General features: G+C 61.9%; 3 protein-coding genes across 4 annotated transcripts; 1 reads left to right on the forward strand and 2 right to left on the reverse strand.

The window, feature by feature from the left end:
- Positions 1–26: 26 nt before the first annotated feature.
- On the reverse strand, positions 27–4,105 carry LMAN2 (lectin, mannose binding 2). Its single transcript, XM_041397973.1, has 8 exons — positions 3,932–4,105; positions 3,733–3,851; positions 3,533–3,650; positions 3,207–3,286; positions 1,971–2,132; positions 1,183–1,297; positions 672–791; positions 27–527 (listed from the first exon to the last, which is right to left on the reverse strand). Exons 1-8 carry the CDS (start codon positions 4,071–4,073, stop codon positions 367–369), a joined length of 1,017 nt encoding a protein of 338 aa, XP_041253907.1. The 5' UTR covers positions 4,074–4,105; the 3' UTR covers positions 27–366.
- Positions 4,106–5,673: 1,568 nt separating this feature from the next.
- On the reverse strand, positions 5,674–7,856 carry LOC121332373 (ADP-ribosylation factor-like protein 3). The gene is made up of 6 exons (XM_041397786.1): positions 7,838–7,856; positions 7,344–7,487; positions 7,140–7,256; positions 6,981–7,031; positions 6,113–6,298; positions 5,674–6,034 (listed from the first exon to the last, which is right to left on the reverse strand). Exons 1-6 carry the CDS (start codon positions 7,853–7,855, stop codon positions 5,987–5,989), a joined length of 564 nt encoding a protein of 187 aa, XP_041253720.1. The 5' UTR covers position 7,856; the 3' UTR covers positions 5,674–5,986.
- A 1,749-nt stretch (positions 7,857–9,605) lies between these two features.
- Positions 9,606–17,515, forward strand: RGS14 (regulator of G protein signaling 14). 2 transcript variants are annotated; one of them, XM_041397652.1, is made up of 15 exons: positions 9,606–9,891; positions 11,146–11,167; positions 12,246–12,400; positions 12,505–12,597; positions 13,117–13,260; positions 13,407–13,556; positions 13,721–13,841; positions 13,928–14,052; positions 14,128–14,331; positions 14,423–14,499; positions 14,624–14,750; positions 15,036–15,117; positions 15,299–15,357; positions 15,597–15,711; positions 15,977–17,515. In XM_041397652.1, the coding sequence occupies exons 1-15, from the start codon at positions 9,847–9,849 to the stop codon at positions 16,204–16,206; spliced, it is 1,749 nt and encodes a 582-aa protein (XP_041253586.1). In that variant the 5' UTR covers positions 9,606–9,846; the 3' UTR covers positions 16,207–17,515. The 2 variants fall into 2 exon arrangements, with proteins under 2 accessions (XP_041253586.1, XP_041253585.1); XM_041397651.1 differs by having other exon boundaries at positions 13,928–14,331.
- Positions 17,516–17,907: the final 392 nt, after the last annotated feature.

A 17,907-nucleotide genomic window follows, 5' to 3' on the forward strand; every position in this document is an offset into this window, starting at 1 on the left:
CCATCACACAGAGCCAGAGCCACGGGTGGTGTCAGTCCTTTAATGCCCCACTCGCAGCCCCCGCCCCTCAGCCCCTCATGTTCACACCTGCCCCAGGCAGCACAGCAAGTCCCAGCAAGGCGGGGGGAGCGCTGGAAAAACCGGGGAGCAAGCTCCAGGCTCCCACAGCAGAGCTCTGGGGAGCCAGCGGGCATCACCCCCCTCAGTCCAACCCGCGGGAGGCCAAGGGCCGGGCAGGGGTTACAGCCAAACAGACAGGTAAGAAAATACTTCTGGTATTTCTCAGAAACAGCATTTAGAAACCACAGTTTTTTTTTTTTTTACAGCTCCCCATAAAAAAAGATGGGTTTGGGCACAGGTGCTCCACTAGTAGAAACGCTTGTTCCGTTCCTGGCGTTTCTGGAAGACCACGGCTCCCACCACGGCGCAGACAATGATGCCCAGCAGGGCACAGAGCAGGAGCAGGAACACCTTCCAGCCCGTCAGCGGCCCGCTCCGGAAATTCCCCGTCGGGTCATCCACGTTGTCTGCAAGGGAAAGAACGGCTACAGAGACCAACATAACCTCGGCTCCTGCGGAGTTCAGCCCGGTGTCACGCCTTCAGTGCCTTCCAGCGTCCAGCCCCAACCTCCTCATCTCCAGTGGGGGATTTCCTAAGCCCACGGGCTCACCTTTGGGGGATTTAAGGAGGCTGACCCTCGGCTCGATCTTGGTCCAGTCAACGGTCTCATCTTCTACAGGGTGCTCCACCATGAGCTGGAACAGCTTCATCGAGATAATGTCGTGATTGTCTGGGGAACAGCCGTGAGCAGCAAACACCGTCAGAAGCTCTGAGATGTCCACACACTCAGAGCACCCCTCAGACTGTCCTCTGCCAGGTCCAGTCTCCTTCCCTCTCAAGCCACCCTCGTCCCCAGGTATCAAACTGCAACCCAAAGATGTTCCTTAGCTCTCAGGTGCCTCCTTTCCCCAGCCATGGGTCCTGAAAGGGTTTCAAGAGCCCAGTGAACAATACAGAGAAAGGAAGCAATGGAAACTATCCAGTGCATCCGGTGTTTCAATCACAGAACCACATTTTTAGGGTTGGAAGGGACCTCTGGAAATCCAACTCCCCTACCAAGGCAGGGCCACCTAATCCAGGCTCCAACCACCGCGTGTTCCCCTGAGCAAAGCCCCTCTCACCAGAGAGATCTCCAGTGCCAGCAGAAGCACCAAAGAAGTACCCGGTTGGCAGCTGCACCCCTGCGATGTCGATGCAGTTCTTCCACTCGTTCTTGTCTTCCACGTCAGTCATCACCTGCAAAACCACGAAGAGGGTCACGCCAGCAATGTTCAGAACCACGGGACAGGGCCCAACCTCCCTGCTCAAGCAGAGCCATCCCAAATCACAGATTGTGTCCAGATGATTCATTAACGTCTCCAGTGAGGGACATCACACCCTCTCCAGACAACCACTTTTGGCATGCCATTATCCTGCCTGGCTGCACCTCTTTTGGAGCTGGAGGTGCCAGACAGGCAGTGGCTGAGCCTGTATGGTCAATGCTTTGTGTGAGGAGATGCAAATCTTGACTCCATGTTTGAGAAGGTTGATTATATTATGATAGATATAATATTAAAATGATACACTGAAACTATACTAAAAGAATAGAGAGAAAAGGATTCATCAGAAGGCTAGAAAGAACAAGAATGAAATGAATAACAAAGACTCTTGACTCCTAGAGAGTCTGAGCCAGCTGACTGTGACTGGCCATTAATTAGAAACAACTAACATGCACCAATCACAGATGCACCTGTTGATAAACAATACCCAGACCACATTCCACAGCCACCAGACAGTTAACTGCTCCCATTTCTTTTCTGAGGCTTTTCAGCTAAAATAAGAGAAAAACCCTAGCAAATGATTTTTTCATAAAATATCACAGCTACAAGGCTGGAATCCCACCAGAGCCAGCCCCGGCCGCGGGTCTCACCGTGAGGCGGCCGCGGGAGTAGCGCACGGCCAGGAAGGTGTCGTGGTTCTGGTTGCGCAGGTCGGCCGAGCAGCCGGCCAGCTCCGTCCAGCGCCCGTCCTTGCTGTGCTCGTAGCTCAGGGAGCCGTTGTTCACCATGGCTGAGATGTAGGGGAACACACGCTGTGGGGACACACAGGGGCTGTGGGAGCTCCCGGGGCACGGTCGGGCACGGAGCACGGCACGAGCGCGGCTGCTGCTCCACCTAAAGATGCTTCTGAGCACAGCCAGAGCTGCCCAAAGCACAGCCACCCTTCCTGAGCTCCCATTTCAAGACCCCCATGCTGTGAGTCTCTTGATTCAAGCCACCCTGTACTCCACGGCCAAGGCAATCAGGCTCTCCCACGCTTGCAGAGTGGCTGGGTAAAAATCCCAGAATTGTTTCAGTTGGAAAAGACCTCTGAGAGCATGCAGTCCAACCTGTGACCAATCCCCACCTTGTCAGCTAGCCCTGAGTGCCACATCCAGTTGTTCTTTGAACACAAGAAGTGTAAGAACAGAGCACAAGACCCAGAATGGACAGAAATCTACATAAGCAGCAAAACCACACGCAAGGCTTTGTGATCTGTGGATTACCTACACCAGGAAAGGACAACTGGAGGCAGGAATTCACCTCCCAAGAGCATCAAGACAACAGGGAGATGGGTCATTTCCAGATGCTTATGACTGAAGTATCATGGTTTTGATGGCACAGACCCCAAACCACGGATTTGTTTTCTGACTGTGCCATAATGAGATCCACAGACACAGAGCAGGACAGAAGAAAAGGATCCCCAGCCCCCACAGGACTGATCTGTCCCATTGCCATGGGGAATTCTGGAGCAAAAAGGCAGGCCAGGAATTTCTTTCAGGCACACACAGGTTGCAAAGAGAAAATAAGGGCAGAAACATCATGGGATGCACAGAGGTCAGGGAATGACACTCAGGATGAATATTGGCAGGTGGTGCTGGGTTTACAGCAGCTCTGTTCCTGCTCTCCTGCACAGAGATGCCTTGGAAACATCTGTGCAGCCAAGAGAAGCACAAGAAAGAGCAAGAAGCTTCTTATCTCCATTAATGCACCCAAACTCTTCTTTTTACCAACTCCCAGGACAAGAAGAGCAGACCATGCCCAGCTAGGGACTTTCCCTTGGATCAGGTGAGAAGCACTTGGAGCAGGAAGGGAACACTGGGCACTGCACAAGCTGGACCACTCACCTCTGTTGCCTCATCATTGGGATAGGTATCAAGAAAAATAGCCAGTCCATGGAAGTTGTCCTTGCTGCCAAAAACAGGACCTGGACCAGGGCAGAGGAGCGGAGAGAGGAAGAGACGGAAGGAGGTGAGAACCTGCGCTCAGAGAGTGCTGAGCTGTAACAGCTGCTCACTGCCAAGCAGCTGGCTGAGGGCACCTGCTGCCCGGGCAGAACACAGGGACACGTCACCCCAGCCCAGCGAAACCAGAGCGGGGAGCCCAGAGCCGTCCCCGGCCAGCCGCCTCCCGGGACGGGCCGTGAGCTCGGGCCAGCCGCGCCCGCACCGACCTGGCGTCAGGCGATCCTGCGTGTACCACAGCGCCAGCCCGTCCCCGTGCAGGTTCTTCTTGCCGGCTCCGTGGATCTTGAAGTGGACGTGGAGCTCCCAGTCCTTGAGGAAGCAGGGCTGTGGGAGAAACCCCCGGCGGCGTCAGGGCGTGAGGCGCCAGGGCCGCCCCGACCCCCGCCCGCCCTGCCCCGGCTCTCACCACGCGGTTCCAGATGGAGCCCTCCCGACTGCGCTCGTCGGGCGTCAGGCGGACGTACTGGCTGGTGACCATGGTGCTGCCCGTGAAGTCCCACAGCGGCATCGCGGCGGAGCCCGCGCCTGCCAAGGGGCGAACAGAGCGCGGATCAGCCCGGGCCGCTCGCGGGGCGCCCCGAGCGTCCCCCCGGCCCCGCGCTCACCCTGGTACGGCTTCATCAGCGAGTGCTCCCGCTTCAGGTGCTCGCTGTTGCCATCCGTGAGCTCGGCGGGCACCGGGCGCGGCCCGGCCAGGGCCAACAGCAGCGCGGCCGCCGCCACCAGCCCGCCCGCACCCGCCGCCATGCTCCGCTTCCGCCTTCCGGCGCCCCGCCCTCAGCCCCGCCTCACAACAGCAGCAGCCAATTAGAAACCCGTATTCACTGTGGTCCCGCCCTCATGCGTGAGCTACATCAGTGTCCGCCTATGGCAGAGGAGAAGGGCGGGGACAGCGAGGCGCGCAGCTCCCGTTGTGCGGCGGGAGGCGGGAGGAGGGGGCCGAACGGCCTCCCGGCGTGCGTTCCGCGTGCGCGGCGGCGCGGGGCGTGCCGGGAGGTGTAGTCCGCTCGCCTTCCGTGGACCGCCTCACGTGCGCGGCTCGTGCCGCCCGCGGGACACGTGACCCGCCCCGACGGGTCCGGGAACAATGGGCTCGGGAACGGCCCCGGGATGGGCCTCGGGAACAATGGGCTCGGGAACAATGGGCTCGGGAACAGCCTCGGGAACAATGGGCGCGGGGAATGGCCTCGGGAACAATGGGCGCGGGGAATGGCCTCGGGATGGGCCTCGGGAACGGCCCCGGGAACAATGGGCTCGGGAACAGCCTCGGGAACAATGGGCGCGGGGAATGGGCTCGGGAACAATGGGCTCGGGAACGGCCCCGGGAGCAATGGGCTCGGGGAATGGCCTCGGAACAATGGGCGCGGGGAATGGGCTCGGGAACAATGGGCTCGGGAACAATGGGCTCGGGAACAATGGGCTCGGGAACGGCCTCAGGGAGCAATGGGCTCGGGGAACGGCCTCGGGAACAATGGGACTACAATAGGCTCGGGGAATGGCCTCGGGAACAGTGGGCTCGGGGAATGGCCTCGGGAATGGGTCCAGGATGGGCCCCGGGAGCGGCCTCGGGAGCAATGGGCTCGGGGAATGGCCTCGGGAACAATGGGCTCGGGAACGGCCTCAGGGAGCAATGGGCTCGGGGAACGGCCTCGGGAACAATGGGACTGGGGAATGGCCTCGGGAACAATGGGCCTGGGGAATGGCCTCGGGAACAATGGGCTCGGGAATGGCCTCGGGAATGGGTCCAGGATGGGCCCCGGGAGCGGCCTCGGGAGCAATGGGCTCGGGAATGGCCTCGGGAACAATGGGCTCGGGAATGGTCCAGATGGGCCTCGGGAGCAATGGCCCCTCGGGAACAGCGGGCTCGGGAACAGCCCCACGGGCCGCAGAGCAGGAAGCACAGGCCGAGGCAGTGCGGAGGTGACAGCAGCTTTATTGAGGGTGGCCGGGCAGCCCCCGCCCCGCTCCCGCGGGTCTCCCCCATCCCTCCGCCACGGCAGCCCTGGTGGCCCGGGAATGGAATCTCCCGGCCCTCCGAATGGGCGCCTGAGCCAGGCGACAGCAGCCGCGCACGTGGGGACACAGCGCGTGCGGTGCCAACCCAGGGGTACAGGGACCCCTCGGTGGCACAGAGCAGCCCCCGCTGGCAGCGGGCAGATCCCTCCGGTGGTGACCGGTCCTGTCCTCGTGCTCGTCCCGAGTCCTGTGCGCACATGGGGACTCTCTGACTCTGGCTTTCCCGAGCAGCTGCCGCGGCAGCAGCAGTCCCATCCTGCAGGAGCACAGGGGGACACAGCGCTCGGTGTCGGGGTGCCCGGGGTCACAGCAGCCCCTGCAGGGTGTGACAGCAGCGTGGATGGACAAGTCCAGGGCAGGTTCTCGTGCTGGAGGTGTGCAAGCCCTCAGCACGGTGGGACACGTGCTTCCCTCCAACAGCACGGGGGCTGCAGGGGAGTCGGGGGTGTGAGGAGCCCGTGGAAGCCCAGGAGGCAGGGAGAGAGGAAGCTGATTGATTAGTGGAAGAGTGGGTGGGAAAATCATCGGAACGTGGCAGTCTGAGGCTCAGGGCCCAGCCGAGGCTCGGGGGGAGCCGAGGGACCAGGGGGGTTGGCCGTGGCGTAGGGACCTGCAGCTCAGTCCCGTCTGGCACTTTGCAGCTCTCACTTCTTCCTGTTCATGATCTGGCTGGAAATCCAGTTCATCCCATCCTAGAGGGAAGAAGGATGTGAGTGCAGGCCCTTGGGCCCTCTCCCAGCTCTGCAGAGCCCACAGGCCCCCATCTCTACCTGCACCCCTTCCCCAGACAGGGCCGAGCAGGCCTGGATCTGCCACTCCCGGTCCCGGTAGGTGTGCAGGCTCAGCCCTTCTGCAATTTCGGCCGCGGGCGCTGCAGTCACCAGGTCCTGCTTGTTGGCAAACACCAGCAGCGGGACCCCCGTGAGGGACTCGTCCTCCGTGAGCTCTGCCAGCTCCTGCCAAGAGAGAAGCTTCTCCCAGGGCTGCTGTCCTCCTCCACTGAGCCAGCCAGCAGGGGCTGGACACTTCAGCCCTCCACATGCCTCATCCCTCCTCTCTGGTGCTCATGGCAGATAAGGAAGCTGTGAGGTCTTGACATTCCAAGGGAGAGAAGCTACCAAAGGAGCTTCACCTCCTGGAGCTCCATCAGCCCAGGAGCCACATGCAGGCTACTTGAGGACTGAAATCCTCCCAGCACTGAGAGCCCTGGGCAAAGGGCAGCAGCTGCAGGAGGCTCCTGGCAGTCCCGAGCTGTCTGGCACACCCACACCACCGTCTGGTGCTGGAACAGCCGGGGCTGGCACTTGGAGTCTCACCTTCTCCTCTCAGAGCTTCATTCCCAGGGTTTGTACTACTCATAAACCTTTGTTTGGCCATATCACTAACAGGGGTGGGATGAGGGCTGGGGACTGAGGGGTCACTTTCACCAGGAACTGCCACCGCTCCTTGGAGCATCCCAGCTCAGGGGGAGCTGCTGGGCCATGGAGTGGGGCATCTCTGCCTGCTGAGATCTTGAGCCTTCCTGCAGAGCACTGCCCCATAGATTCAGAGCAGCTTTGCTTCCCCTCATCCCCAAAGAGCTGGTGCCATACAGATCTGAGCCCCAGGACCCCACAGCCACCCCTCATCCACTCATACCTGCCCTGTCTCCTCGAAACGCTTCTGGTCAGCACTGTCAATGACATAAATCTGCCGTGGGGACAAAAGGGACAGTCAGGGGCTCCTCCTTGCCCGGCTGCACAGCCCTTCTGTGGGGCCCACGCAGCGTGCACAGGCTGGGGGTGCTGCCCCACTCACCAGCAGGTCTGTGCTGCCCAGGTACTTCTTCCAGTACGGGCGGATGGAGCGCTGCCCCCCGATATCCCAAACATTCAGCTTCAAACCGTGGGACTGGACGCTCTTGATGTTGAATCCCTGCGCGGGGACACAAACCCCAGCGTCACCCAGGGGATGGGTGGGACTGCTCCCTCCGCCCCGCCCGTGGCCCCCAGCAGCCCCTACCTGTGTGGGGGTGATGGTGCTGACCTCCTCGGACGCCAGGCGCTTCAGCAGCGTCGTCTTGCCCGCGTTATCCAGCCCCAGCAGGACGATGCGGAGCTCCTGCTCCGGGGATCCCTTCAGCTTCTGGATGACAGAGAGCAGCCCCTGGGGGCAGGGAGTGCTAGGGGAGCCCTGTGGGGTGCCGGGTCCCTGGTTTGGGAGGGGGGAACCGGGCACGCTCTTGGCTTTGGGTATCTTGTGTCTGTGGCCAGACAAGTTCCCAAGGCCCAGTTCCCAAGGTGTTCAGGCTCGGGGTGGCCTCACAGCAGATCTGCCCAGCCCCAATTCCCCCCTTCCCGGGTGTGCCAGCCCTGGGACCACTCCCAGCTCCTGGGCTCGCTGGGGGGGACATGCCCCAGGCAGAGCCCTGCTCCGCCAGCCCTCCTGCCCCTCCCCTGAGAGCTGGTGCTGCGCTCCCCCCTGGAGCCGGTGGGGTGTCACCGGACCCCGCTTACCTTCTGCACATCACCCATGGTCCGGGAGTGGCTCCGGCCCGCGGCACCGCCTGGGGAGCTGCCGGGGGCTCGTCCCCGGGGCCCGCCGGTGGCTTCGTGACTGGCACGCTCCCCGTCCCCGGGGGAGGAAGAGGATTACGGGCTCCGGAATTAGCTGCTGTTCCTCCATTTACCCACAGCATTAAATAATGCCCTCGGCAAATCCTCCAGCCAGCTGTCGCCCCGCCGTCGCCTACTCCCCGGGATAAACCAGGTCCCCCCGGGATGGGGCACTGGGCACAGCACGTCCCTGTCCCCATGGGCAGGGGTCCCAGCCTGGGGGGATGCCGTGCCCAGGCTCAGGGCTGGCACAGCCTCACACCCTGGGATACCTCACGCTGAGGCAACAGCAGCACCCACAAGCTGTCCCCTTGCAGGGTGGCAGAAGAAATTGCTGAGCTTGCTTGAGGCCACATCAGCGACTGCCACAGCTCCCTGCTGCTGCCCAAGGGAAACCACCAGGCCCTGGAGCAGGTTGAGGGCTGGCTTGTCAGCAGCTGGGGATGACACAGGACAGGCGTCCAGAGGGGCTCAGACACATTCTCCAGCAGCCCACCCCCAACCCAGGTGGGGTGAGGGGCTCATCTGTTCTCCGTTTGGATTAAGTGCATTAATTAAGCGATGTCTTTGATTCCTGCATGCTGCAGTTCCATCCTCAGATCAGGTTTCCCAGCAGAGAGGTTATCCTTGTGGTGAGGACCGTGAGTCACGCACTCTTGGAGAGACATTTTTATTTATAACTCTGGTGGCAAAGCCAAGCCAAACAACACAGCCACACTCCAACAAAGCAGAGGGGAGCAGCATGATCAGCCCTCATCCCACTGCTGCTCCATGCAGTGGCAGGGGGCAGAGGAGCAGCCAGAGGTGCCACCCTCTGTTCTCCCCACCCAGAGACCCTGCCAGGTCTGTGGCTGCCTGTGGTGCTGTGCTTTTTTGCCTGCTCGTGGTGGGAAAGCTTCATTTTTTTCTGCATAGATCTGCACCCAACTTAATGTTAGGGTTCTGCTTTTGATAGGTTAATCACCCACCTTACATCCCCGTTATTAGCATTTCCCTGAGCGGGTTGCCATGGTGCTCTGCGGTTTATCCTGCGCTGTTAGTTACTGAGATTTCCTAACAAATAACCTAAAATATCCTCCACTGGTTTGTGGTTGCTGATCAACATGGAACCCCGACTTTAGGAGATGGGCAAAACTGCTTAGGCATCAGTTTGGTGACTCCAAGCTGCACGTCCACTGCTGCTCTGTGCCAGGTTCTGCCGGCACGCACAGCACAGGCAGCCCTCCCCAAACTCTGGCCCTGGGGCCAGCCCCACACCCTCTGTGACCAGGGCGAGTGGCACCAGGCTGGTGGCAGCGTGTGCTGGGCCTGCTGATGTCCCCCTGCCCCTGCACCCCCCTTCCCTGGGGAGGAGCCCCCTCAGGCTGTGGGGAGGGGGACAACGGGGTGGTGACCCCAGCTGCGCTGGGAATGGACACTGGGATGGGTTTGGGAACAGGGATGCGGATGGGGATGTGGTCACGGGTGTAGATGTGGATGGAGACAGGGATGGGGATGGGAAACAGGGATGCAGATGGGGGATGAATGGGATGGGGATGGGAAACAGGGATGCAGATGGGGGATGAATGGGATGGGGATGGGAAACAGGGATGCAGATGGGAACGGGATAACGGATGTGGATGCAGATGCAGACGGGGACGGAGAAGCGGCGGCTCCCGGCCCGGAGCTGCAGCCGGTGTCCGCCGGGGCGGTGCCGGCGGCGCGGGGCGGGCGGGCGGCCCCGCTCCCCCCGCTGCGGTCTCGGTTCCCATGGTGACACTTCCTGTGGGAGCCGAAAGCGGTAGTGTGGTAGTGCCGGGAGCGCCGGGCCGGGCCGGGCCGGGAGAGCCGCGCCGCCGGCCGGGGATGCTGCGGGGCCGCGGACCGCGCCCCTAGCGCGCCGGGCCGGGCCGGGCCGGGCCGAGCCAGGGATGCAGGGCAAGGGCAAGCTGCTGGTGGTCCACAACGGGCGCATGGTGAGTGCCCGGGCCGCCGGTCCCCATCCCCGGGGCGCCGGTCCCCACCCGCGGGGCTGCCCCGGCCGGCGGCGCGGCGGGGAGCTCGGTACCGGGTGATGGGCGGGCAGGGCGGGCCGGGGGTGTGGAGCGGATAACGGGCACACAGGGATGTGTGGAGTCAGGAACCAGGCAGGTGGGAGGGTGTGGGCATCTGGGCAGGCAGGGCAGGATGGGTATCCAAAGCAGGCGGAGCTGTGGAGGGTTTTAGGGCAGGCAGCGGGGTCGGGCTGGGTACCGGGCACGTGTGGGGCCGGCTGTGAGCAGTTTGTGGGGCTTGGGCAGCATTGTAAGGACATGTGTGGCACTGGGTGATGGACGGGGATGGGGTCACAGCAGTCAGCAGTGCTGGTGTCTGCGGGGCTGTGTGGGTGTGGGCAGCGGGGATGGACGGGAGGAGCACGGAGCTGGCAGGATAGAGGGACGTGGGGCTGGGGGAAGAGACACGGCAGAGGAATGTGGGGTGGGGTAGCAGGGAAAGGCAGGGCTGGGATAGCGGGCCTGGGATGGAGACAGTCAGGAGCTGTGTGGGGCTGGCAGGCTGGGGGGCACGGGGCGGCTGGGCCAGGGGCACCACTCGAATTTGGGCACCACTTCAGTGTGGCCCCGAGCAGGTGATGAGACACAGCACTGTGCAGCGAGTGTGTGGCTGGGTTTTGGCTTCAGAGGCTCTGCCCATCTCCCTGCTTGGCTACTCCATCCTCAGGGCTGCTGTCTGGGGTGCCCAGCGGGTGCTGCAGGATATCCTGTCCTGCTGTGCCCATGGCTGGCAGCACCTGGTCCCTGCTTTTGGGCATCTGCCCTCCGGTAGCTCCAGGCTCCAGGGAAGGAGGGAACAGGCAGTTTGCCTGCTTGGGGCTGTGGTTGTCCTTCCTTCCTTCCCTCCCCTCCTCCCCTCCTCTTCCTGTGCCGTGGAGGCTGCTTCTCTCCTCCCCTGTTGTTTGGGTGGCAGGGTTACATCTGATAGCAGCTGCCCTTTTCCAATTGCTGGCCTGGCCCTAGGCCGTGGTGAGGTAGGAGAAAGGCTGTACCCCTTTTGTAACTCTCTCCTCGCTGCCCTGGGTTGGACGTCCTGTGTCCTGCCTCTGCCACAGGGCAGGTAACACCAGAGCAGTGTTTGCTGACAGTGTCTCTTGCTCTGGGCTTGCCCTGCACTCCACCAGGCCAGCAGATGCCATGTAACCCCTCTCACCTCTCTTCTTTCCACTCCCACAGGGCCCGGCCGTGTCGGACGGAGGTAAGGCTGCTCTTTGCCCTGGGACAGGAGGCCAGCATCATCTTCAGGGGAGGGGGAAGCCCACAGGCAGCCTGGTGCCAGGGGCAGGGAGCCAGCAGGCAGCGAGGTCCTGTGTCAGCACAGGCTGTGCCATGGGCAGGTGCAGGGCTGAGCCCTCTGCCCAGCTCTGGCCGTGTCCCCCCATCCCTCCCACATGGCCCCCGGTGCCTGCCCCTCCTTTTGGCTGCTCAGCTGGCACTTTGGGGTGCTGGGGGCTGAGAGGCTTCCAGGGGCAAGGAGAAGCTGGGTACCAGCCAGGCCCAGATTCTGTAAGGGAGTCTGTCTGTTGGTCTGACTGTGCACTGGATATCTCAGATGGTTTATTTAACTGTCTTGGCCCCAGTTACTCATGGTTTAGACCACCAGGAGGATAAGCAGGGGGAGCCTGGCAAAGGAGCAGCCTGACACACCTCCTCTGTTCCTGCCAGCTTTTCCAGGACAGCACTGCTTCTACACCCTTACCTTCTCTTGCAAATGACCCCCTGCTTCCAGCTGCACACCAGTCAAACCAGTTCCAAAGCTGGGGTTGCCCCTGGGAACTTCCATCTTTCTGAACACATGGTCACCCTGGGTTTCCCCGAGGTGGGGTTTTCTCAGGGTTGGGAGCTGGAAATGACATTTTCTGTGCCCTCCACATGCTGGGATTGTCCTTCCTCTTGGCCAGAGGAATAGAGAAAGTGGGTTCAGGCACCTCTGCCCATCCTCCAAGCTTCCCTCCACTCTGTGTGCCCTCTGTGTCCCCTTCCACTCCACTTTCCCTGCTCGCTGGGTGCCCTCCCCATGGCTGTCTTACCCCAGGAGATGAGTCACAGGTGGAGTCACAGTGACACCCAGGGTGGGCACAACTGCCAGCACTGGCAGTGCCAGCTGTAGCATCCTGGTGCTCAATCCTCCAAGGATGCCACCATGATGCTCCTCAAGTTCCCTACCCAGCACTCACCAGGTCTGATCCAGATGGGGCAGATGGAGGGCTGTTGGTGCTGGGGGGTGACATTAGGGGACAGGGAGACAGCCAGAACTGACCCCTTTTCTCTCTCAGAGTTAAATGCCTCCCGGGCCCGTGGCAGCAACCACAGTGTGAACAGCCTGCCAGGCCCAGCAGCCACGTGTGGATCCAGCCAGGGCTCTGTGGTCAGCTGGGCTGAATCCTTCGAGACGCTGCTGCAGGACCGTGTGGCTGTCACCTACTTCACCGTGAGTGTCACAGCCCAGAGCTCAGCCCCTGCCCCCGTCCACTCTTGGGCACTGATTGTCCCACAGGCACTGTGCCACCATCAGCAGATCTCTCTGCCCTGCAGGAGTTCCTCAAGAAGGAGTTCAGTGCTGAAAACGTCTACTTTTGGCAGGCATGTGAGCGCTTCCAGCAGATCCCGGCCAGTGACACACAGCAGGTACCAGCTCTGGGCAGCTTTGCTCCCAGTTGCTGGGAGGGATGAGGGCAGAGCTGTCCAGCTGCATGTCCAGGGGTCCTGGCAGACCCCTTTTCTGGGGGGCTGAGCAGGCTGGGGGCTCTTGCAGAAGGAATAAGGAGATGGATGTGATGTGTATCTGAAAAGCCATGGCTGGGACTGCCTGCCCCACAGAGCAGGATGTGCTCCCTGATCCCCCAGCCCAAGACTGCCAGAGGGTGTTTCTGGGGGGACAAACAAGACCAAGGGCAGAGCTAGACAGGGGATCATGGGGACAGAGCCAGGTGGCTGCAGGGGATGGTTCCTCCCTGAGGTTATACCTCTGTGCAGACACTGGTGTGTTGTGCCCAGAGCTTGGTCCTGAAGTCCAGGTGCTGAGCTGGCCCCGGGGAAGGTTGGTTCTTCAGGGCTCAAGTGTCTCTGTGGGGTGAGCAGGGGGCTCCCCTGGTGTGGTATAGAGGAGGGGGTTGCTGGTCCCAGCCTGGCCTCCTGTCCCCTCAGCTGGCCCACGAGGCACGGCGGATCTACGATGAGTTCCTCTCCAGCCACTCGGTCAGTCCTGTGAACATTGACAAGCAGGCCTGGATTGGGGAGGACATGCTGGCCACCCCCTCCCCAGACATGTTTCGCATCCAGCAGCTCCAGGTATGGCAGCACCTGAGCCCCACCCACAGGATGGGGGCTGTGGGACCACCCCACATGTCACCCAGCATCACTGCTGTCGCTGTGGGGCAATGGCCAGAGCCTGGAGGTGTGCAGGGTTCTTAAGCACACACATCCTCCCTTTCCAGATCTTTAACCTGATGAAGTTTGACAGCTACACACGTTTTGTGAAATCCCCACTGTACCAGGCCTGCCTGCAGGCAGAGAGCCAGGGCCAGCCCCTGCCTGACCTGCGGCCCCACTCCCGCAGCAGCAGCCCCCCTCCTGACCTCAGCAAGGTGAGTGAGGGGGAAAGAGGAATGGGGACATGTCCCCGTGGTGCTGGGTCCCTTCCCTGCTGCTCAACCCCAGGCTGAGGACAGACGAGCTGTGAGGGGACCAGGGAAAGGGAAGGGGAAACCTCAGGTGTTGCCATGCTAAGATGCTGCTCAATTCACCCCAGAAGACGAAGCTGAAGCTGGGCAAGTCGCTGCCACTGGGCGTGGAGACAGCGGGCAGCAGTGCCAACCGCAGCCTTCAGCGCTCCTTCAGGAAGGGAGAGCGGCGGGAGCCGTCCTGGGCAGGTGGGTGCCCTGCTGAGCAGGACAGAGGGGCCACGCCACCCTGAGGGGTGTTCACGTCCCCACCACCGTCCCTCTGTCTGTCCTAGACGGGGGAGAAGGCAGCAGGAGCGCCATGCTGTGGAGGGAGTCCCAGGGCTCACTCAACTCCTCAGCCAGCCTGGACCTGGGCTTCTTGTCCTCGGGCAGCACAGCCGCCAGCCCCTGGACGGAGGTGAGTGGGCACCACGCCAATGCACGGCACCATGCTGCCTCTGGCTGGGCTCATCCTACCACATCCCTCCCTCAGGGCCAGCAGAAGAGCCCGGGGGGCAGCGAGGCAGAGCTGCCAGCCAAACCCATGAAGTACTGCTGCGTGTACCTGCCCGACGGCACGGCCTCGCTGGCCGCTGTCCGGCCTGGCCACTCCATCCGGGACATGCTGGCAGGGATATGTGAGAAACGTGGCTTCAGCCTCCCCGACATCAAGGTCTTCCTGGTGGGGAATGAGCAGGTAGGGCAGGCAGCGGGGAGCAGGGTGTCTGCCAGCCAAACCATCCCTGTGCCACTCTGCTGGCTCTCTCCTGATGGTTTGTCTCTTGCAGAAAGCGTTGGTGCTGGACCAGGAGTGCTCCGTGTTGGCAGACCAGGAGGTGAAGCTGGAGAACAGGATAAGCTTTGAGTGAGTGGGAGCTTTGGGGCTGATGCTTTTGGCCATCCACAGTGCCTCAAACCCAGTCCCCCAGGCAATCCAGAGTGCCCTGGCTCTGCTCCCGCCTGCAACCACCTCTTCTCCCCCTCTGCAGCCTGGAAATCTCCTCCCTCAGCAAGACCATCCGCATCACGGCCAAGTCAACCAAGCGCATCCGGGAGGCGCTGCAGCCCGTGCTGGGCAAGTACGGCGTGAGCGTGGAGCAGGCGCGGCTGCGCAGGGTGAGCTGGGGCCAGCCCCGTGCCTTGGGGGGAGCCCTGGGTTTGGTGCTCAGCCAGGGGCTGCTGGCTCTGAGCAGGTAGTGGGGAGCAGTAGTGTGTGCTGGGGGCAGCCTGTGAGCTCCTACAATCACTGTTTTGGGGATGGGCTGTGACATCCCATGGGATGGGAGAGACCAGTGGGTGTTGCCTGTGCTGGCCCAGTGGGGTCTGGCCAAGCGGGTCCTCAGCCTGGCTGCCTTTCCCGTGCCACAGTGATTGTGACACTGACTGCTGTTCCTGTTGCAGCAAGGTGAGCCAGCCATCCTGGACTTGGAGAAGCTGGTCAGCACAGTGTCTGCTCAGAAACTTGTCTTGGAAACACCAGCAGGTAAAGTGTCCTCCCTCCCAAGCCATGTCCCCTCAAGCCACATCACCCTGAAGGGCACTTAGAGGGTCAGGCTACTTTCTGCTGACCATGGCTCCCACTCCCTGGGACAGGGTCCATCCTGTCCCTGCCTGGCCAGCACCAGGATGCTGGAATGGGGCACTGAGCATCACTTCCCTTGCAGACATGCAAGTGATGGGGAGCGCTGAGGCTGCGGCTGCCCCCTCTCTGCTCCAGAGTGAGGTGAGCATCAAATCCCACCAGCCCTGGTTAGAGATGCCCTCACAGCTGCTGTGAGGTCAGTCATGGTCCACACTCATGGTCCACAGGGAAGCCGGGCCCTGCTGTGGTCCCAGCACTTGCCACGGGGCTGGGCAGTGGGTGCCAAGGCAGGAGCCAGGCTGTGGGAGGGTGATGGGGACACAGCCCAGGGCAGTGCTGCCTCCTTGCCCCGTGGCTGAGGCCGGGGCTGCTCATTGCAGGAGGGAAGCCCAACAGGAGCAGAGCCTGACACACGATGGGAGATGCCCTCCTCCTTCTCCAGGCCACAGTCTTCAGCTGCCATGAACCTCAACCGGCGCACATACGACCTGGAAGGTGAGACCTGGCATGTCTGAATCCTGAGGAGTTGGGGCAAAACACAGGCTGAGGGATGCAGAGCCCCTGGTGTGCTGGGGATGGCTGCAGGGTCCCATGAAGCTGGGAATGGGCTGTGGGGTCTTGAGGTCTGGCGTGGAGCAGGGAGAAGGTGCTGGTGCTGTGCATGGGACATGTTCAGGGTCATATCAGATGGAGAGGGCAGCTGAGGTGTTGGGACAAAGCCCCAGTGCCTGGCTCAGGTGCATGATCTGCATTTCCCCAGGGCTGGTGGAGCTGCTGAACCGTGCCCAGAGCTGCCGGGCCAACGACCAGCGTGGGCTGCTCTCTAAGGAGGACCTGGTCCTGCCTGACTTCCTGCAGCTCCCTGTGCAGGACAACAGTGCCTGTGAGGGGTCACATCAGCCCAGTGCCCCTCAGGCTGGCTCTGAGGGAAGCAGCTGCCCTCAGGAAGAGCCTGCGCTGGCTCAGCCTTCGTTGGACCACAAGCTCTGATGAGTCCTGGCACGTGGCACCCCCAGGCCATGCTGGGGTTCAAGAGGGGCCCGACAGGCCCTGCCCTGCACCGCTGACACTGCCTGGACTGCAGATCCATCCACGTCCTGTCCCAAGCTGTCATGTCGTGTCGCTGTGAGTGGCTGAGCAGCTGCCATGCCCCTCTGTGGGGCCACATCCCGGTGCACATCAAGGGACTCTTGTACATAGTTTGAACCCTCGTTGCAAAGCACTTTGCAACATCCCTGGCACTGTCCTGCCCAGTGCCTCTGCCTGCAGCAGAGCTGCCTGCCCAGCACATCCTGCCTGTGTCGGGCTGACACAGCCCCACTCGCTGTCTGGGTGGGGAAAGCTCCCTTCCAGCTGCAGGGTGTGCAGGATAGACAGGGTGGGTGGGGAGGAAAGGCAGGCTCCAGTCCTGAACTCCAGTGCTGTGGGCAGGCAGGGTCAGGAGAACGTGTGCCCGGAGCTCAGAGCCAGATCCAGTCCCTGCCCCGTGGGAACAGGGCTGCCCCGTTGTTGATTTACAAGTCCACCCTTCCTGGGGAGGGTGAGCACGGCCCTGCCAGGCTGTGCCCCGGGCAGGCTGTTACGTCTGCATTGCGTGAGCGTGGCCTGATCCTGCCACATTAGCACTGCTTGGAGCAGGGCACACGGTTCCTGCCCCGGGCAGCCAGAGGCAGAGCCAGCAGATGGTGCCAAAAAAAGCCTTCCTCCTCCCCGCCGGAGATCCTGCGTGGGCGGCTGCTGAGGGCCAGGCAGGAGCAAGTCCCCATCTCCCCCCTGCCCCATCCCCACTGGGGTGGGGGTGCTCAGCCTGCCAGGACAGCTCTGCTTGCTGCCAGAAGAATGCAGCACCTCTGGGTGCTGAGCACCTCAGCCTGCTGTGCACGTCCCCAGCCTGTGCCCAGCCTGTCGTTCCTGCCAGGAGCCTTGAGCCCCATCTGCCAGTCCTGGCTGTGCACTGCTGGTCCCCATGCCCAGCAGCCCGGTGTCCCCAGAGGTCCCAGACAGAACCTGCAATGGAGACATTCCCCCAACAGCAGCCAGGAGATCCCTCCACAGTCCATATGTGCCAGAGCCCTTCCTGCCTGTGCCTTGGGTAACCACTCCATCACCACTGCCTGGCCAGAGGCAGAGGGGTGACCCAGGACCCCCAGGCTTGCCCAGAGATGGGGGCATGGCCACCCAGCCCTATGCTGCCACAGCCAGCTGCAGCCCTGTGGCCTTAGAGCCCCCTGTGTCTCTGTGATGCTGCTCAGTTCTGTCTGTGCTGTGGAACCAGGGGAAATAAAGAGCATTGCCTGGATGCACCTTTCTTTCCTTCCTCTGTCATCAGGGCTGGATTGTGCTTTTCCCAGCAGCAATGCCCCCTCAACCCCCCTCTCCCGCACAGAGCCTTCTTAGGGCCATGGCAGAGCTGAGGCCAGCCCTGGGCTGCCGTGCCACCCTGACTGGCAGCAAGGGGCAGTGCCAGGATCTTGTTTACCCGGCACTGCTGGTGGAGTAGGGGAAGCTGCAGGGCCGGCATGGCCAAGGACTTCAGCCCCGACCCTGTCAATGAGTGACAGCCAGAGCTGCCAGGGCCTCACTGGGTTAATGATTGTGGGGGCAGCTGGCCAAGAGCCCCTGGGCACGGGGCAAGTGCGGACACCAACCCCCTGCACACTGGCTGCACCCCCTGGACAGAAGAGTCCCCAG

The sequence above is a fragment of the Onychostruthus taczanowskii genome, unplaced genomic scaffold, assembly GCF_017590055.1.
Source record: "Onychostruthus taczanowskii isolate IOZ18803 unplaced genomic scaffold, ASM1759005v1 scaffold14, whole genome shotgun sequence".
Lineage (NCBI taxonomy): Eukaryota > Metazoa > Chordata > Aves > Passeriformes > Passeridae > Onychostruthus > Onychostruthus taczanowskii.